This window comes from Ascaphus truei, chromosome 1 (genome assembly GCF_040206685.1).
Source record: "Ascaphus truei isolate aAscTru1 chromosome 1, aAscTru1.hap1, whole genome shotgun sequence".
NCBI classification, from domain to species: domain Eukaryota; kingdom Metazoa; phylum Chordata; class Amphibia; order Anura; family Ascaphidae; genus Ascaphus; species Ascaphus truei.
The window spans coordinates 393,384,200-393,406,214 of record NC_134483.1 but is presented as its reverse complement, the minus strand read 5'-3'; the positions used below and the strand labels follow the sequence as shown (position 1 = coordinate 393,406,214).

The 22,015-nt window shown below is 41.0% G+C and overlaps 1 protein-coding gene across 4 annotated transcripts in view; it reads left to right on the top strand.

Moving 5' to 3' along the window:
• KLHL2 (kelch like family member 2) overlaps window positions 1–22,015 on the top strand; it is a 113,233-nt gene that overhangs the window by 20,974 nt on the left and 70,244 nt on the right. For 3 of the 4 annotated variants that reach the window (XM_075612038.1, XM_075612048.1, XM_075612029.1), the window contains one exon: window positions 8,890–9,011. The exons of the other annotated variant lie outside the window; for it this stretch is intronic. In XM_075612038.1, the coding sequence (XP_075468153.1) occupies window positions 8,890–9,011 (122 nt within the window). The remainder of the gene's footprint in view (window positions 1–8,889; window positions 9,012–22,015) is intronic. 4 annotated transcript variants of the gene reach the window in all.

Here is a 22,015-nt window from a genome sequence, read left to right as displayed (position 1 = left end):
CAAGAGATAGCTTGTATGAGATGTGGAGATTGGGTGGTATTATTGGCAGATAATACATGCTGTAGACATAGAATGTCATGGAGGAAGATGTGGTGATAATAAGGTTGTTGAAGAAATAGTGAGAAGCGAGAACCCCCACCTATATGATAGCAATGATGAGGAAGGTGATGTCTTTTATATCTCAAATTTTTTTTTGACATGTAAGGGTTTAGATGACAAAGTACATGACTGCCATAATGTAAGCAAAAACGTTCTGATTGTAGTGGAGGATCTGGCAATGATAATGTACTGAACTAAGGGGGGGAAAAAGACTTGCTCAGCACCCGCAATCGAAGTGAAACTTCTTTGTGTTTTGTCACTGAAATTTTAATTATACGCTCAAAAGTCTTTAATTCAATCAAAAACATCAAAATACAATTTCACTGTCAAAACACAAAGAAGTTTCACTTAGAACGCGCATTCTCGGCACACACCTGTCTTTTTTATATTGGTAATAAGGATGGCTTTTTAAATTAGCAATCCATGCAATACCCTACATGTGTTTTTTTTTTTTCATTCAAAGAAATCAGTTGTGTAGCAATTCAACTCTTACAGCAGCAGTACAAGCTGCCATTTAAAAAAAAAAATCCCTTTAATATATGCACCAATACAATTCACACAATGATAAGTAATTAGCTAAGTTGCTGATCAATCTGTTCTCCTGTGATTGATTGACGAAGATTCGGCTCGAGGGTTCACTAAATGGCTGTCAGTGCAGCAGAAGAGGACATAAGATGCAAAGTTCTGTGATGACGATCAAGATCCAATTGGTGCACTGCTAGAGAAAGGGCAGGGCTCAAAAGGGGTGTGCAGAGCCTGTTTCTGAAGAGGAATGGGATGTGAAATTGTAAATGGTTGGTATAGAAACAAAAAATGCTTGTTACATTATTATACATGTATTTCAGTTGTTTAAAAAAAAAAGGACGAGGCAGGGTGACCATCTTATTTCGGTGTCATTGACCTGATATCTTTTAAGATTTGACTTTATCTAACACGGAGCTCCCATAGGTTTTTTTAAATGCCACAAGTGTTTTCTCATAGTACAGAACTGATTTATTTAAAAAAACACAGTTGTAGGATATTGCTTGAACTGCAGCTTTAATATACTGCTCATCCTTTTATTTCTATAACCTGTTTTAGCCACCTCCCCAGCAGTGCAAGATCTTTGTAACACTTTTCTGTTTTTGATAATTTGTTGCTAATATTCCCAGCAGTTTGTGCTGCAAATGTAATGATAGATAATGTTACCATAGTAATATATAAGAATACATTGTAGTTGTTGAGTTACACTGACTGAAGGATTGATTGAAACCGAAAGGCAGCCATTTAGTGAACCCAGGGAAGAAGGATCTTTGCTGATCGATGACGGGAGATAGAATCGATCGGTAGCTTAGGTTAGAGGTGCGCAAACTTCTGCGCGCTCCCTGCATCTACTCCCCCGATGCTCGCAGCCCCTGCCGATCGGCATCAGCGGGGTTATGTTATGTGATGTGACGCCACGTGATGCGTTGCCATGGTAATGTGATGCCGTGTTGCCATGTCAACGCGTCACCGGAAGCCGGCTGAACCTCCGTAAGTTCAGTTGCAGAGGCCTCATGCGATCCACCGGGGGAAGAGCGCGGGGCCTCTGCAACCGCCCGCCCCCCCTCAAGGAAATCCTGAGCGCCCCCCCCAGTTTGCGCACCCCTGGCTTAAGTAATTCATTTTCAATAAAGGTAATCAAAGGTTGCATATATTAAAACGTGTGTGTGTGTGTTTTTTTTTTTTTTTTAAAGTACCGCTTGGATTGCCAAATTAAGCTTTGAATGTACAGGTAATTAAATGTGGAAATGTTATGTTCATTTCAAAGCCAGACTGACTTGCTGATTTTGGAATACCTCTAGTGCAGATTTTAATAGATGGAATATGAATTTCGCTATATCACATAAGTTGGGGACTTCACAGTATTCTGAGACAGCCCTGAAGTTAAAGATGGTAAACTCTCCGGGGCAGGGATTTCCTTTCCTATTGTCTGATTTTGTTTGTTGCACTTATTGTATTATAATTCCCTGACGTCGCCGGCACTATAAGCGTAGCCTAACTCTAATACATTATGACACAGCCTACCAAATGATTTTCAGTGCGCAAACTGTTAACAATTAACAACATTCTAGATACAATTCACTATTTCCGTAGTCTCCATTATTTTCAATATATACCGTATCCTTAAGGAAAAGACATTGAGTACTTATATTTATTAGCTGCCTGAACTGATTGAGAACACAGGGTTCTCGATTTGGTCCCTAAAGACCCGACCCTTCCAAAGTCATGTTAGACAGTTTCATCCTGCAGGTGGCAGTTTTTGAGCAATCGCTGCCATAGGGAGATTTTCAAATGTAGGTGACGTATTTTTGAAATGTTTGTAATATATAAATATAGTGATGAACAGAGAGAATGGTCCTTACTCCTGAACATTATTAAAATTGAAGTTTGTCCGTGATAAGGGCCAGCTTGAGAATACTGGACTAGCGCTGCATCAAAAAATAAGCAGGCCCTTGTAGTGTTACAGGGGGTTACGCAGCGAGGGCCGTACAGATGTAGCAGCCATTATTGCACGTGCTGGCGCATTGCAGCGGGACACACATGCTCCAGCCGGGAATTAGCCGGGGGTGAGAAGGGAGCTGGGTTACCGTGCCATTGGTCCTGTCAGTGACATATCAGCTGCTACATCTCTATTTACTGAGAAATGATACTTCGTCTGATACCTTAGAGCCCATTCTAGTGAATGGTACATATTGGCTAAGCACTGTTACTCCATATGACACCTCTGAGCTGGAAGACCCCTTACAGACCATTCTTTGTACGGTTTTGGACCATATTTGCTAGGCAGTGCTTCTCCATGAGACACCTTCTTGTACCACTTGGTTAATATGGCCCCGTAGTGTCCATTGGAAACGTTTAGCAATATACAGCACTTACTATTCTGGAAAATCATTACACAGTTTTCCTGTTTTTTAGTGTATTGTAGAAAAGAGGGAAATATTAAGGACGCTGAACCAATTATTTTATGACATGTCTGCAACAGATTTCAGAATACTTATGGGTTGGAGTTGAAAACTAGGACAGGGCCAGTCTGTCCTTTAAAATTTGTGGTCAGTTTAAAATGTTGTCTTTGTTCATGTTTGGGGACATGTGCAAATTGGTTGTCAAAATCCAAAAACATTGGTGTAGCAGCTACATTAGGCCACGCGTATAGTGACGGCGACCCGACGCGTGACGTCACCCGTCACCGTCGCTGCTAGCGAAAGTTGTATTTCGCTTTGCGGCGGCGTCGCGGGCAACCAGGGCATTGATTGGTTCAGGGGCTGTCAAATGAGGCGACAGCCCCATAAAAATCAAATATTCCCGGCTTCCAAAAATCGAGTCGCCCGTCGCGCTTACTATAAGCGCACGTGGTGGCGGCGACAATGCATTTGTTTTCGGGCAACGTCGCAGGCACTATAAGCGCGGCCTTAGATGGTATCATATACCTCCGGCAGCAGGAGAGATTTAGTATGTACTCTATAAAAGTCAATGCCAGGTCTGAGCAGGAATCGGGGAGGAAGATATAAGACATCAAAAGATTCATAAGTGAGAAATTATGTTGGGACGGGACTTTGAGGATAAAATCCCTCCACCTGCCTCCAGGCCATCAGGAGAGACAAAAGGAGTTTCTCATCCACTGCTTTTCGTGTTCACCATCAACACACCACCTTGCCTGTAAAATGGTGGATCTGCAAAATAGAGATGATGGAGGAGGGAGACCCTGATAAGTTTAGTGTAGGGCCTTAAAAACGGAAGCCTGTTTTTAGTCACTTGTGGGAACAGCAAATCTCTCAAATGTGATGAAGCAGAGATTGGTGTCCTTCTGTCAGGAATGTGTTTGCATTGAGGGATGTCTGCTTCTTATTCAGTGATATTTCAGTCTCTTAGCAACGTTGCTTACAATTCTCTCTTAAAAATATTAATGAGAAGGTTGACTTTGGTATGTCTTTGTATTCAAGTATTTAGGGAGAATGGGATGTAGATTTGAGCAAATACATATATATATATATATATATATCTACACTTAGTTAAGTTATGGTGGGTAAAAAAAGTGACAAAAACCCTCCAGTCATTTCCCAGAAACCCTTGCTGCAGTGGAAGCACTGTTTGCTGGATGAGTGTCCTGTCAGCCAGTGCTCTGAGGAAAAGATCAAGACCGCATCATCACTAGCCAGCGCCGGAGTTCCACGACACGCCGGAAGTGACGTACCAACCAACGCCGGAGTTCCATGACGCGCCGAAAGTGACGCGAACCCCGGTAGAGGTGCGGAAGTGGATAGAGGCAGCGGAGATCCACAAGATACACGGAGAGATCGCGACCCCTCTGTACCTGGTATCTGTTGCCAACCACGCTGTATTATTCCTACCTAAGTGTAAGCCTCCATTTTTATTTTGCCTTGTCATTATATTTTACAATCTACACTATATGGTCTTTTCTTTCTTTGGAGATTGTCTGCGGGCAGTTGCTGCATCTATCACAGGGACCATCCACCCCATAAGTTGGATGACTGCTCAGTTTTGGCTGCTTTACTGTGAGTAGCCCTTTGTGAGCCCTACACCATCACTGTATCCCTTATTTAAACATTGCTGTACTATGTAATGTTTTCTATTTTCATGGCTGCAAGAGTCGCTCCTCTGGTCCTTTTTGGAAAAAACTTCTGAAACGGTCTCCCACCAAGGGTTGAGTGTGCTTGCAAAAACCCCTTTATTGATTTGAACCTTTATAGATCACCATAGATTGTCACTTACATTGTGTTATTTATGCACTGTCACTTATGAGTTTATTTGCACTTAATTATATGTATTAAGCTCTGGGTTTTTGTTAGAGCGCTTTTGAGCACTTGTTTCTTTTGTTGCATTGAGGGATATGTCTGCTTCTTATTCAGTGATATTTCAGTCTCTTAGCAACGTTGCTTACAATTCTCTCTTAAAAATATTAATGAGAAGGTTGACTTTGGTATGTCTTTGTATTCAATTATTTAGGGAGAATGGGATGTAGATTTGAGCAAATACATGTTTGTATTATCACAGTGCTTCCACTGCAGCAAGGGATTCTGGGAAATGACATGCAAATGAGCACACAGTGCCACTTTTTGCTTCAAAAACCATTTTAACATGGTTCCCTATAGGCTTAAGCTTGCTGCATGGTCACAGCTTTGAGCACAGCCAGGGTTAAGGTGCATACCCAGAAAACCACCCACAGACAGCTGTTTCGACCTTAATGGGTCCCATCAGTGTGGGGTTGATTAACTGGGTATGCAAAGAAGCTAAAGGATGGGCTATACCATAATACTGAGTTAAGTTATGGTGAGTAAAAAAAGTGACAAAAACCCTCCACAGCAAAGCAAATATGCAAATGTAAATACAACTGTATGCTCATCTGCATGTCTTAGTTATATATATAAAATCTACGCTTAGTTAAGTTGTGGTGGGTAAAAAAAAGTGACACAAACCCTCCAGTCATTTCCCAGAAACCCTTGCTGCAGTGGAAGCACTGTGTGCTGGGTGATAATGGTGAAAGGCGGGGTTGCAGATATATATATCTCATACATCACTGCCTGAATATATAGTTTACCGCCTGTGTTTTTCACTACTGATTTTCAAAGGCTGACTGGTTGTCCTTCACCTACCTCCTCCACCTTTTGTTCCAGGCAAATACATCATAATTGTACACAGCCCCTTCTTATCAGGAGATCATAATGGAGGAGAGTAGAATAGCAGGGTGTGTTCTCAAATACAAACAAATAATGAATTATCTGAAGAAGAATTATGTGTGGTTCAAAAGCTTGTTTACTGTAAATGATTGTAAGATGCATTCTACAGCCAATATGTTTTTTTTTTTTTTTTTTAAAACAGGAAATAAGAGCCCAATGCATCTACTAAGCTAAAGCCAATTTTAAAATGCTTAAATTTGGTTAAGAAGGGCATTGGTCATTATAGTTTAACCCCTCATAAATGTGCCATAACCATTGCTATCCCTTTGTGAGAGGAGGGACTGCACCTTTTAACACCATAAGTACAAATGAAATGATTTGTTTTTGTCACTGAAACCAGCCTCATGTTCATGTTAATGCTTATTTTTCTATAGTGCCAACCAAGTATTCAGCGCTTTAAAGTCTTGGGATACAGAAATATTAAAATGTATAGAAATGTAGATGGAGCAAACAAAACGATAGGAGTAAATGTAATTTAGTAATGCTATGCTAAGAAAATTTATATATTGAGAGGTTTATGTAGCTACTGTATAATCCCAGGCCCAGCGCAACATGCAAAATGACATAACATATAGTACATTACTTCAGTGCTTATCTGCTCATGAGTAAGTGTCATTTAGTTAAACCCTTTGGCCAAAAGCTTATAAGCATGCAGCCACTTCACGGCATGACCAGTATGCAGGTCCTAAACCTGGCACAATTCTCATGTACCTCTTTTTTCTGCTGGAGGGAGAAAGATTATACTGGGTCTGTGATTCACAGCATCATGATAAAAACTGCTAATTGGAAGGTGGGGTGGGGCGAGCTTTATTTAGGTTAACTGAACAACAGATCTCAGAATGCTTATGGGTAGGAGTTAAAAAGTAAAATTGGGCAAAACTGTCCTTAAAATGAATGCTCAATTTGGTCATTTGTTAGTCTGTATTTGTGATACCTTAGCTGATCTAGCACGTTCCCATGGAACTGAACTCTTGTACGAGCTCTTAAAGACCCCAATTGTTAAGGTATTTAACATTTGTGATTGGGGGGGAAAAAATGGACAGCACAAAATCTGTGAGTCTGCCCTGTTACTATTCCCAACAACAATTCATTTCCAGGAGATCATTAAATTGAATAATAGAAGCAGACTTGTGGTCCAGCGACCTTCCGGTTTTAACTGGTTCCTGATCACCAAACTGTTTTGTCCACATTTACGTAATAAGGCCCAGGACTTGCTCCCCCTATATGTGACCCCGTGGCCATGTCTGTAGTTTTTTGAGGGTCAAAACTGGCACACCAAAAAACCTACAAATATCTGGAGAACCTGGGGCCCCGCCGAGTCTCTGCCTGAGAGGGCATTTCCATTCGCTACAAATCTCCTTTGCTTCACTATTTTCATTCTGATCATATACTTGGTTTGTAGTAGAAGAATAGCAACTTTAGGATATAAATAACAGCTTTAATAGCTAAATGAGCCACCAGAGGAAAAAATATTTTGGGAAAAACACAAGCGACCCATGATTTCACACTTCCGGTTAAAACAGCCGCCTGTGCTGATTGCAGAACCTATTCCGTGCTAAGAACTTACACCTCCTGTAACATAAAGCTAAAAGCCAAAGTGAGTGTGTTCCCCATCTAAAGAAGTACGCTGTTAAATACGGACTTCACATACATTTCACAGATAATTTGATTATTTGCACTGATTTTTCTTTTGTGTTTTCCTTAAAAAAAGAATAATAACAAACATAAACAAACAAGCACTGATTGTATAAAAGATAAACACTGAAAAGCAGGATCTGTTTTTCTGTGGTGGTCTGTAAGGGGCAGGCACGGCAGTAACATGTGGGATAGCCACGTGAATGAGAACTGTGTACTAGGAAATTGTTTAGAAATGTAAAAAAAAATGATTTTTTGTTATGTAAAATGAATACGCGCACTACCGAGGGTCTTGAAAGGTAAATGCTCTCCAAATTGTGGGAATCTCAACATCTTGGCTTTATGAGATAAGATAGTGTGCTGGTGTGGGAATAGATTTCTATTCCTATCTATTAATCAAGTGATCCAACATGGTAGAAAATAGTAGAAATTAAATAACATTCTCTTGTTCTAGTGATGTATTGCGTACGCATTAGCTGCCTAAGTATATACCCGGGGTTGCCAAGAGTTACCAACAAGTCAGATTTTTAGGATATCTCTGCTTCAGCACAGGGACAGTCGTCGACTGAGACACTAATGGAGCCACCTGTGCTGAAGTAGGGATATCCTGAAAACCTGACCTGTTGGTGGCCCTTGAGGACTGGAGTTGGCTACCCCTGGTATATATAGAATTGTTGTACAGGAGCTGTTGGGTCCATGTAAATGATTATTTCAGATGTCAGATATGTGCTTTGACAAATAGGCGTAGCTGTGTCAATATACAACACAGTAAGAGCCTGAAGCAGAGGTGTACCAACGCTTTAGAAATAAAGCTGTATGTACAGACTACTGTATGAACTACTGAAAGAACAATGAAAAAAGACATGGTCAGGGCAGGTTCTTTTGTAGTTGACTAAAACCCTTTGTTCACATTACCTTATCTTCTCTTTTGTGACAGTTATATAGAGTAATTGTCTTCCCCTCACAAGCACTGAGTGCATGCTATAGGGACCTTGTCCGCTCGGATTTTTCTGTTGTTGTGTTCAATTTAGCTTCCTAGTGCAGCTGCTTGTTGGATAACCTTCGGTTGTCATAGGTAGAGCGGGTATCCTCTTGTGTGTATTTTATTATAAGTGATTATATTGCCCTGAAACACCTTGGCATCATTCTTCACTTATTGTGTTACATACAGTAGCAGGCAGGAATAAAGGAACCATTGTTTTTTTGGGTGGGGGTGTTGTACTGTGTATACAAAATCCGTGTAAATACCTACACTGCCATAATGTAGAAATGTAACGTCCCATGAGGGTGCCCCCCTCCCCCGTCCCCCCCTTCACCTCTACTTCCAGCCCTGATGATAGCAGGTTTGGGAAGGCCCCATCGCTCTGCACTTGTGATATTTGTGATCCTTAACTGTATGCGTGTCTGAAACTGCAATGCTTTCTGTTCTTTATTGTAGGCGAGATGAGTGAGAGTAGAGCCAAGAGAGTTCGGATAAAGGAAGTGGACGGGTGGACACTGAAAATGCTTGTAGATTATGTTTACACGGCAGAAATAAAAGTCACAGAAGAAAACGTACAGGTGAGGCTAAGAAACTGCTAGAAGTCACAATCGTGCGGTTTTAGTTCTGTTGACTTCCACTGCCGATTGTTCTAACACAATGTTCACAATTTGTATAATGTTCTAACATTTTCCTTCTGAAGTGTGTCTGTAATCTATTTCTCTCCTTCATAGCACTGCAGCGTACGCTGCGATCTTAAGACTTTTTTGTTTCCGGTCATGTATTTTTTGTGTCCTACTAACATGTTACGACTGCAATAGCCAGTGGGATTTCAGATTTTTGTACTTTTATTTATTTTTTAACCCTTCGGATGGATGTGCCAGGATGTAGCCACCACGTTGTGAGGGTCCGACACTCCAGGAACCCCGCGACGTGGGTGTTATCGGTGATTACTGTTGTTCCTTAAAACCATCTCCTCATTGCTGCACCCGCAGGGCCTTTCCGTCATGCCAGGTCTGCTTGGGTGCTTCATTTTAGCCATTGACTTATTTTGGTCTTCTTGTGAACGGTCGTCCCAGAAGTCATGTGATGAGCAATTCTGTAAATAAGGTACCTGGAGAGACATATTTTGTTCTGTTTCAAAAACATTTAAAGAAGCAAACCAAGGTTTTTTTTTATTTTTTTAACACTGAATTCTTTACAAAGAATTGAAGTGTGGGCTCTCCAGAGCAGAACCCCATTAATTTCAGCTCTGGGGACCCCCTACTTCTGGAGTTACTTACCTCCATAGGGGTGCTGGTAGCCGGGTTTACAAAATAACCGCTTTTCAAAGCTCCCGCGTCCCGTGGGCCAATAGGGCGCTGTGATGTCATCCGGTGCGGCTACCTATTGGCTCATGTGAGGCAGAGAGATACCGGCACCCCCTTTAGGCCGCGTTTTATAGTGCCGGCGATGCGGCGTCGCCCGAAAACAAATACATTGCCGCTGCCGCGTGCGCTTATAGTGCACGCGACAAGCGACGGAGCAACGGAGCCGTCGCGAAAACCTGAAGCCGGCAAAATTTGATTTTTTCAAGGGCCGCCGTGTCACGTGACGGCCCTTGAACAAATCAAATTGCCGGAATCCCGCGACCCGGCCGCCCGGCGAAACATAACTTTCGCCGGTGGCGACGGGTGACGTCACCCGCCGTGTCGCCAACGACGGCACTATAGGCACGGCCTTAGAGGTATTATCTCTGGAACCATTGTGTTCCTGGACCTGAAATGAATGGGGTTCAGCTCTGGAGACCCCCTGCTTCAATACTATGTATAATTTTAAATAAATGTAAAAAAAAAACCCAGTTGGATTGCTCCTTTAAGCTCATTAATTATATGTCATTTGGCAACAACATTCTAGATGAATGACTGATGAGTTAAAAGCAGTATGACAAAGTCATTGTTTCCCTTCTAGACATTTCTCCAGGATTTAGAGGTAGGACTTATTTCCACTGCAAAAGAATGGCAAAAACACATTAGGCATCAGAAGCGGTTTGCTTCATAGTAACATATACAGTACTTGCTACTTTCATCTTAAGGAATATACCATTTTAAAGGGGCAATGCCTAGTAAGACCAAAGAGTACTAATGGCATACTGACATTTAAGGGGTTACATCTGAGCGAGGGATTGACTTATTTTGCCAAAATCCAAAATCTATACAACATCTATACGTATTTTATAAATCATTCTTTAACGTTTGCTTTTTAATCATGCTGAGCTGAGACTTGGGAGGGCTACTCACTTTCTCTGTAACTGTGTGTCCAACAAGAATCTGCACGGGAAAGTCCGCCTCTGTCCGTCCCCCTTATATGTGTTGACTCTGATGAGGAACGAGGGGCAGAACGATTGAGGGAACACCTGATTGAGAAATCCTCCCCATTTCAAAGGCCCAGAAGAAATGCAATTTGTCATTTAAAACTTTAAATCCGTAGAAACAAAAGCATTCAAATCTTTGTTTTTAGCACAGTTACATTTGTGTAAGGAACTCCGTTAGATTCTTTATAAAAGGTTATTTTTTTGTCCGCTTCGTGAGATTGTGCATCTTTAATGGTCTTCTGCAGTGAATATAGCAAACTAAGACTGATATTCCTCAGTTTCCCTGGATGAGAGATCTTTTTGGGATCCATGGACTGGCTATTAGTGGAACAAGCATTAGTATCAGGTGCTGCCAACTATATGATATTAATAGAAGTCTCATCTAATAAAGTAATAAATAGAAGCTTTACCTTGATGAACCCATAATCGTATTTAAAGTAAAACTACATGTGCTGTGTTACTGTAGGATATGCACTCTCTCCCTTTAAAAAAAAAAAAAAAAAAAAAAAAAAAACAGTTAGTTTATAGGCTAATTACCAATTTCCAAAGAGTAATTGCCATTTCTAAACACCAAACCATGTACATCAAAAAGCTATTTTTAGTATTGCATTTATGTGCTCTTATGTTTCACCATTTCACTGCTTTCTATTATCTTTGTATATTACGTCCAACATTCTGCACAAGACCAAGATATAACTGAGCCCACCAATAAAGCAAACAACCAGAGAAATACACTATTGAGTGGGGCCAACAACTAAGGTGCCGGCACCAATTCACCAACACGAACATAGAACACAATATGCAGAAGCTAGTCACTCAAAGTACTATTTATTTAAATTCTCCCATGTTCCAAAAGCTAATAGTGATGGCCAAACAAGGGTATTTTTATCTTTTGGAGCATATGAGATAATATATAAATATATATATATATATATATATATATATATATATATATATATATATATATCTTAGTATATATATTTAACTAAGAATGGTAAAACCTATCCCTTCATTTTTGCATAGCCACTATAACCAACCCCACACTGAGGAGACCCATTAAGGTTGAAACAGCTGTCTGTGGGTGGGTTTACTGGCTATGCATCTTAACCCTGGCTGTGCTCAAAGCTGTGACCATGCAGTAAGCTTAAGCCTATAGGGAACCATGTTTATGGTTTTGTAGAAAAAGGTGGCATTTGCATGTCATTTCCCAGAATCCCTTGCTGCAGTGAAAGCACTGTGTGCTGGATGATAATGGTGAAAGGCGGGGTTGCAGACCTGTCTAAGACATGCAAATAAGCATACAGTAATATTTTCATTTGATATATATATATACCATTCACTGTTCCACTGTAGCATTTTCTACAATGTCTGTATGCAGAATGTACTGCTATGACCTTAATCATACAGTATCTCACATGACTAAGTAGGTATATAATATATAATTTAGCGTTCCCAGTTTTTGTATATTGTGGCCTAAGTACTGCACCGTAACAATGTGACCTTTAAAAGAATTACTGGCTCCCAAGTATGTATACTCCCTATACCTACTTAGTCATGTGAGATACTGTATGATTAAGGTCATAGCAGTACATTCTGCATACAGACATTGTACAAACAGGCATTGTAGAAAATGCTACAGTGGAACAGTGAATGGTGACAAACTTTCTGTTCATTTAATGAATAATAATGGGCATCACATTTGAGTGAATAATAAGTACAAGAGTATACAAGAGTATATTCTCTGTTAGAGACTTCTGGTAAATGATATATTTCTGCATGTTCTCACTTTTGTATGGAATCTCCCCCCCCCCCACACCCCCTATTATTATTGAAATGCCACTTGACTTTAATCAAAACAGATCACCACGTGATTAAAAACGAATGTTAAACAATAATATATTTTGATCCTTTATATAAACCTTCAGAGGCAAGTATTGTGCAAACAACGAAGCCAGGAAAAAGCCCAGTTACCTGCCTTGTTACACATTCGCGTACCTTACAGACCATACACTTCTGTATAATAGTATTACTATATTACATACAGTACTATTGCTCAGATGTTGAACTTTTCAACATTGCTTTCATATTTTAGTATAGAAAAATGCATTACTCCTTTCTGTAAAGTTCCAGGTATATAAGACTAAAACATTGGTGCAAAGATTCAAAAAAAACAAAAACCCGATTGGGTTTTCATTTGAGTCTCCAGCATGACTGGAGCGCCCATCTGTATGATGTCGAGGTGTGTAGAACTTTTCTTTTAAGTTCCTATTCATTTGTGATATGACCAGCGACCAGGATATCCATGGCTTGAGAAACAAGTACAGTAAACTAGGCTTAGATCATCCTCATTGGAAAACATTTTTGTTGAGCGAGCACGCTTTAGTGACTAACCCCCTGTGATTCACCTTGTGCCTCATATGCAGGCTGCTTTGTTGGGTCTTGGTGCTTACATAACAATGTCCTCATTCCGTTTCTCTTGGAACGTTATTATTTTGGATACATTCACACACAGATTTGTACCTCTGTTATGCTGTTTTGAGTTCACGTGTGGTGTGGTAAGCATTTCAGTATTGGTTTCAATTATAGTGTTCGTACAAGTTGCTTTTTATTGTCAGGGTAAAATTGTACACATTTGTCATGCAGCTGTAACTTGCAAAGAATTGCTTCTGTAATGCAATGCAGAATGCCAGCTTTCAATTATATTCATTATCCGGGCTCCGTCCCATCTAGCAGTCATCTTCCAATTATTTAGTAGAGCAGTCTAGTGGGTATGAGAAATTATGCACATGAGTGACAAAGTAGAAATAAACTAGTGTCTACTTATTTTGGAGGATATAGTCCTACGGAGCCAATTCCAATGCTATAGCTTGCATGCCAGATACCTAAACATTATACTGTGAAACACTACACATACTGATGGGAGAGTGCAAATCATTCAATAAAACTGTATCCCCAGCACTCACTGGACCCAGAAAATCTTAATGTGTCTATTTTCTTTGATCATAATTGCACAGCTCATTTTTAACTCTTGCAATTACGGTATTTAGCATTTTCGATCCACCTTGCCGTAAACAACATTTGAGGGCCAGTCTTAAAAGTGTCTATTATTGTGAATATTCAAATAACTATTTTATCATAAACAAGCAGGCTAGTACCTTTTTTTTTTTTATTGACCCCTCTTTCATAGGATAGGTTTAGCTAGCTGCTAAACCTTTTATTTTGGCAACATTTCCACATGTGTAAATGTGTCTGTTGCTTTCATGTGATTGCAACTCCTCCTTTCTTTATATGTGGAACACAGTATGTCACTTAATATGCTGGCAATCTCAAAACAATGATGCAATAATCTCCAACCTATTTGGTGAAAATGCACTTCTGCTTCAACCCTTTATAATCCAGGATACTTGGAGTCTGCCACCAATAACCTGCAATGCATTCATGGCCCCTTTGGCAGCAGACTTTAAATCATCTGAACCATTCTGCTTTTTCCAAGCAGCTGAACTCTGGGTGGACAATTTGTAAACATTTCCCGGCAGGGAGCATTGTTCTTTCACTTTGTGTGCTTATTCAATGTATTTTTAGCATGTTCAAATGCCATTCATTCACAGATGTTTTGCCATTCAAAAAAAAAAAAGTGACTCAGGATAAACAGCACAAACAACTGAAGTAATGTTTATACTTTGCCATGAAGTAGGATATAGAAGATCTTAATGTGTACTGTATGATGCTTTTTTTTAAATTATTTGACATAGATTTTTTTTTTTTGCCAAATATATTTTCCTCACATATTTCAATAGTCTTAATACATATATAAGCAATACAATAAGCAGAACAGTTTTATAAATTGCATTAAAGGTCAATTAAAACAAACAAAAAATACATGATTTGGGCTATGCCCTGAAATGCTGCTCAATCCAATGCTTGTTTTGATCCTATTGCAATGTAATCTGTTACATTGAGATTGTTTGACAAGAAATGCACTTGTGTATTTTGAAGAAGGACAGGAACAAGATATTCTTCCCACTTGTGTGCTACACTAGCCCAAATACTTCCCTCCTTAAAGCACCAATTCTTCTACTTATTTTGTTATTTTATTTGTATTTTGTCAGATCCATGCTCAAACACTACTTCCAGAATGCCAGCCTTCAATTATATTCATTATCCGGGCTCCGTCCCATCTAGCAGTCATCTTCCACAGTCTCTAGTGGGTATGAGAAATGATGCACATGAGTGACAAAGTAGAAATTAACTAGTGTCTACTTATTTTGTAGGATATAGTCCTACAGAGCCTATTCCGATGCTATAGCTTGCATGCCTCTTGGGGCCTCAGTTGACAAGATGTTTATTTTATAAGTGTTGCATGTAGGCAAAAGGAAAAACAAACATGCCTGTGGGTCAGCCAATGGGAATCGGCAACATCCTCGACTAATAATATTGCAGCTTTCTATTGGCTGCTATTCTCTGGGAGATTTAAAGCCTAATTTCTGGTCAACCAGTGGTCTACTGCAAGAAGGTTGACACAAGTGGGATAGTGGTAAACAAAATGATGAATGATTGCATTCATAAGAGGGTGGATGGAAAATACAATGTAATGGCAACAAGTGCAAAATCATGCACTTAGGTCATAAAAATCCAAAGGTGGAATACAGGATTAATGGCATTAGAATGTCAACTATTCTATAGCGGGAGTCATTATTATTTCAGCAGAATTAACAGCAGGCAAGCAATGTAGCAAAGCATAGGAGAAAGCCAGCAGGATGTTAGGTTTTACAGGGAGCAGTATTGGCACCAGAAGGACAGGTGATGTCACTTTATTGATCATGCGTAAGGCCTCACCTCAAGCACCGTGCTTAGGCTACAGCCCCGCTGTCTGCGCTGCACGCGCGCCTGCCAGGCTGGCGGCGCGTGCAGCCGAGTTCCCCGGTCTGCCGTGAGCAGCAGGGGGAAAGACAAGGGAGACGTGATGGGGGGACGCGGGCATGACGACACCCGGCAGGTACGCCCTCATTGGCTGAATCACCGGGAGTGCGTGGCCTCCGTCGCTAGTACTGAGCACAATTTTCCAGTCTGCTGGAAAAACTGACGGCGCAGCGCAGCGGCCACCCTTTGCAGCGAGCCCGGCTCCGTTGAGGGGCGGCTCTTGTCCCAGCAGCGCCCGCCACAGCGGGCACTGCAGCAGCCAGCGGGGACCAAGCCTAAGTTCTGGAGACCATACCTCCAGAAGGACACAAATACATTAGAGGAAAGAATGGCTCCTAAAATGGTGCTCGGTCTATATCTTACAACAGGAAAGACTAAAGGACCTAAACATGCACAGCTTGGAGAATAGAAAGGAAAGGGGGAAATATGATTGAACTTTCAAATGGATCAATGGTTTCAACAAAGTACTTGAGGGAAGCACATTTCCGGGAGAGAGAAGTGCAAGAATGATAGGTTATGCTTTGAAGCTGGAGAGTGGCAGGCTCGGGGGCAAAGTGAGAAAGTATTCACGGAAAGTCTGGTGGATGCGCAGAATTGCCTCCCAGCGGAGGTGGTAGAAGCTAATACAGTGAGGGACTTCAGCGTAAAGCTATCTTAAGTATGAAAGAGAGCCAAGGATTATATAAATTCTGAGGTTTTACAGCGGAAAGGAAAATGTGCAGACTAAAAATGGGCAAAGTGGTTCTTATCTGCGATCATATTCTGTGTTCCTGCACTGGCTTGTGTATTCAGCTCTTCCAGACCTCTCCCATCTTCTAATCTACAAGATCCATATTTACCCAGCATTTGCAGACATTTGGGAAATAGGAAAATGTAGAACATTTAAGACTTTATAAATGCCCCCCAAAATGGCTAACGTCATCAGACGAGTATCTTATTCTGTGATCCATAAGTGGGCAAATATTTGGGCAGTTTTTGTGAAATGTCTAGTTTGATCAATAGATTTGCAACATTTTAGCAAAAAAAAACATTTTTTTTATTGAATTTTAAGTGATTTTCTCAAGTATCTCAAAGCATACTCACTAACATTGAGAAACAAAATAGCACAAATTTTACATATCTAATTACCACACGAATTCCTGTTTTCTACAGATAGTTCACTCTTTGCATCTAGCAATATATATATGTTAAGTGGGAGTTGACGGAATAACATACTCCTGCTGTAATTAGGCCCCTAAAAAAAAAATATATATATATAAAAAAATTTTTTTTATTGGCCTATTACAGCAGGAGTATGTTATTCCGTCAACTCCCACTTAAAACAATGATGTCATGTAAAACTTTACTTTAAATAGTAAAACCAAAGAGAGAAATAACTGCAGCAATGGCACAATGTACTAAACGTTATTTTTCTATCATTTGGGTGGACAGATGCACATTTTACATTAAATTTATGTTCGGGTGGATTGTTGAAAAACTCCTGTAATACATTTATCCAAGTTTATATAACACATCGATGAGATTTAGAAAAAAAGAAAAAATATCGGAATATTATTTGCACCATAAATGTAGTAGAAAACTGAAAAACAGCAATTCTGATTTTACATTCAACAAAAAATGTATATAAATATGCAGTATTACAGGGGTGGTCAACTCTAGTTTTCAAAGGCCACCAACAGGGCAAGTTTTAAGGAGATCCCTGGTTCAGCACAGGTGGCTCAATCAGTGGCTCTGTCATTTTGATTGAGCCGCCTGTGCTGAAGCAGGGATATCCTGAAAACCTGACCTGTTGGTGGCCTTTGAAGACTGGAGTTGGAGTTGTTTTCGCTTAAAAATGCTACGAGGGATTGTTCTTTTATCCTGCAGGACATCCCGCTGACTACAAGGGTAATTTCCTGGGTAATGGCTTGTTTCTAGGGAAGGTTGCGTGTTAACAGCACACGGAGATCACCCCCCTATTTAGTGTGCCACAGCCCTATGAGGATTGAAGACATTCAGAGGGAATGCTATTAGCAACAATCTCCACTGTGATATAGTGTGGGAATACATCTGGGCCACATCTTGCATCTTGACAAGCAGTTTAGAATCCCTACTTACTCACTAATTGTTGTTAAACAAGTGTGGGAATGCACCTTTAAAAGCTACGTCAAAGAAAATCACTGAAGCGCTCATACAGATGTAGCATGGTCTTCCTCGATAGCGGTGCGGGGGGGAGGGGGGTGTCGATGCTTCCTAACGAATGTGACCCGCCACAGCATTAAACATCCGGCCCTGTGACCGGCACAGGGGACAGTATTTATTTATTTACTTATTTATAATATATTTTACCAGGAAGTAATACATTGAGAGTTACCTCTCGTTTTCAAGTATGTCCTGGGCACAGAGTTATGATGACAAATAATACATGGTTACAAATACATAGTTACATATGTGAACAGGGTTATTATACATTATATACAAGACATTGCATGCACAGTTAAAGATAATATATATTATAGGCGTATGTAACAGTTACAGACCAGATTACAATGTGAGACAGCTTTAGTTTTGAAAGAACTTTGACTGGTGGCGGCTGTGAGTCTTGAGGTCCTTGTTCCAGTTTTGGGGTGCACAGTAAGAGAAGGAGAAGCGGCCTGATACTTTTGCTTAACCTTGGGACCATCAACAGTCTTTTGGAGTCAGATCTCAGATGATAAGTGCTGCATGTGGTAGGGGTGAGGAGCTTGTTCAGATAGACGGGTAGTTTGCCCAGAAACAATTTGAAGGCAAGACAGGAAAGATGAACTTTGCGCCTAGACTCGAGTGATGACCAGTCTGGTTCTTTGAGCATTTCGCAGTGATGTGTGTTGTAGTTGCATTGGAGAACAAAACGACATATTGAATTGTAGAGGGTATCAAGTTTGCTAAGGCGGGTTTGGGGTGCTGAGCCGTATACTATGTCCCCATAGTCGATAATTGGCATAAGGCATCTGCTGTGCTACACACTTTCTGACCAGCAGACAGGCTGAGTCCCCGCTGGCGCTGAGCTTGCTGAGCGGGTGGCGTTTGGCGCAGTTACTTGCGTATATATATATATATATATATATATATATATATATATATATATATATATATATATATATATATATATATATATATATATGCAAGTTCCGGCTCACGTGATGCGCGTGCATGCGCGGGCACACGCTCGTCGCTTTTGTGAATAAAAATGTTAAACTTTCCTGCTTGCTCAGATAGCCCGCAATTGCGCCCCCGCGCAAGTTGTAGGACACCCGGCGCTCATGCTCTAAGCATGAGCGCGCTCAGCGTCAGCGGGGACTCAGCCTCAGGCAGTGTCCATAGACACTAAGTCTGTGCGGAGGCGCGCGGAGGCTGAGGGAAAGCGGGTGCTTTCCCTGGCCTTACTACGCACGCCGTCCGGGGCGTGTGTATGGGCGGGCCAGTGACGTCATGGAGCTGGTTCGCCCTCATTGGGCGAACCGCTCACGTGACCGGCCCCGCGCGCGTACTCTAAAATTTGAGTGTCGGCTACACTTACGCACGCCTGCGGAAGCGTGCGCGAGCCCCTGCTAAAGCTGTTCTCATTGCGGCTGCAGGGGCTCACTGACACGCGTGAGCGCGGCTCACGGCTAAGTGCTGACCATGCCCGCGGCCTTAGGGAGGCTTTGTTCCTGTAAAGTACACCTAGTTTGGCATAGGTTTTGAATGTCAGGGTATCAATGTGCATCCCAAATGTTAAATGGGAGTCAAACCATATGCTCAAGTATTTAAAACTAGTAACAGGAATTAGGGTTGTATTAGCGTTGGTTCTGATCTGGAGCTTTAAAAATGTAACCTTGGTCCCAAATACCATTGTTACAGTCTTGTCAGTGTTTAAAAACAGTTTGTTTTGAGAAATCCAATTTTCAAGTCTCAAAAAGTCAGATTGAAGTATTTGTTCAAGGTTGGAGAGGCTATGGCTGTGTGTATATAAGATTGTGTCATCTGCATGCATGTGTACAGTATTGAAGCTCCCTTACAAGCTGCGGGAAGATCATTGATGAAGGGGCCCCAGAACAGAGCCTTGCGGGACACCACAGGTGATATCCAAGGGGTTGGAGTTAGAGCCTGATATAGACACATGTTGGCGTCTACCTGATAGGTAGGAATGAAACCAGTTTAAAGCATGCTTCCATATTCCAGAGCACTAGAGTTTGTAAGCAAGATAACATGATCAACTGTGTCAAAAGCCTTTGCAAAATCTAGGAATACTGCATCAGTAAGCTGTCCCAGTTCCATTCCACACTGGATTTCATTGCAAACTTTTAGCAGGGTAGTTACAGTGGAGTGTTTGGGGAGAAAGACAGATTGGAATTGGCTAGGGAAATTTGTTTTGGTATAGTAATCGCTTAATTGGGAGTGAACACATTTTCCATGACTTTGGATAGTAATGGGAGAAGAGAGATTGGCATGTAGTTTGAGACCGTGTTTTTGTCCCCACTTTTGAAGATTGGGACAAATCTGGCAGTTTTCCAGGTCTTCGGGATATGGCCTGCAGACAGGATAGAGTTGACTATGGAAGCAAGCGGTTTGGCAATGGCTGGGGCACCAAGTCATAGGAACTTAGATTGCAGTAAATCAGGTCCACATTGGCTGCTTAGTTTTAATTTGAGGAGCGCTTATATAATCTCCTTCAAATACTGGGACAAATTGAAAATTGTGGGCAGTGTTGGGAGAGGGTGGGGCTATAGGGGTACTCTCAGAATGAGGTTCATGTTTGTGGTTTGGGTTGCGTTTCGCTAATAAGTTAAAAGCACACCCCACAAAGTAATCATTGAATGTATTTGCAACGTCAGTGGGATTTGTCAGAGTAATATCCTCCTTAAGTGAAATTACTTAGTTGTTGTTGGCTAGAAGGCTGGAATATATTGTTGATAACCTTCCAGAAGTTAGCTGGGTTTGATGTATTCTGGCGAAGATTGTCAGAGTGATATTGTGCTTTTGCATGTCTTGTTTGCCGTGTGCACATATTCCGCAGGCATCTGTAGTTATTAAGATCCTTGGTAGTGCTAGTTACTTTGTAACTTTTCCACAAGGCATCCCTGAAATGGTAGGGTGCTATAAGGTCAGTTGTAACCCACGGAAGGTGGGCTCCCCGTACTCTTATTCTGCGTAGTGGAGCATGGGTATCACAGAGTTTTAAGAACTCGGATTGGAAATAGCCGAGCGCAGAATCGGGGTCGGGAATTAAGTTTATTCTGTACCAATGGCAGTTGGTAAAGTCAGCCAGAAACTGTTGTGGGTTAAAGTTTCTAAATATTCTAGTGAGAAGAACTTTAGGACTTGGTTGTGGGGATTTCATTTGCTTACACGGTACACTATTGCATGATCACTGAAAATGTCAGGAAGGATGCCAGAGGATTGGATTCTGCTGGGATTTGAGGAGAGAATCCAGTCTAGCAAGGAGTGTAAGGTTGGCTACATCTGTATATATTCACACAAGTAAAATGTTATCAGACGTTTTAGAGAAATATTATTCCCGTTCCCCTCATGTAGGTATAAATCTGTTTTTACCTTTCCTACTAAGCTCAAAATACGGTTTCTAGGGCTTGTAATGGTATTTTGCAGGGATTTAGTTCCGGGAATACCTTAAATACTACTGTAGGTGATATGTCCATATCTCTGAATATTGATTTCACCTCAGTAAGCCATTTATATCATGCAAGCATAAATTAATTGTACTACAAAAAGCAGTCATTTCTAGAAGCGGTTGGCAATGATACTAGGGAAGCTGGTTTGGTTTTGGTCTTTTGGGAGTTGCCCTTTCACGCCATGTCTGACATTACTACATTCTTTGAATTGTGACTCATTGCGTAGCAGTTACACATCGATATTAATGCAATGCTGTCACCAACGAGGTATAACACATCTTGGGAATCTCCTCACAATGATCACAAGACAAAAGAATTGCAACTGGAATTTAGTGGCGCATATTTAATAGAGGGAGTGTGTGGGACTCCAGAAACTGAAGCGGACTCTCCGAGTCAGGTCATGCTCTATCAGATTAGGAAGGAGAATCTCCATAATGACTTGTAGCATAAGGGTGACTATGTAGCAGCCTACAAGAAAATGCATCTAATTTAAGAAACTTGTATCTGTCATTTACTGAGCTGTTTGGTGATACGAAACTGTGCTCCTAACCTCAAAGTAACACATCTGAACAAAGCGTTACCTTCCCTTGAGTTTAAATGACAGCCAAGGAACAAACATACATTCATAGTCATTCCCACCAAAACGCATATCGAACGCCACCACAGATTATTGGGGGTAATA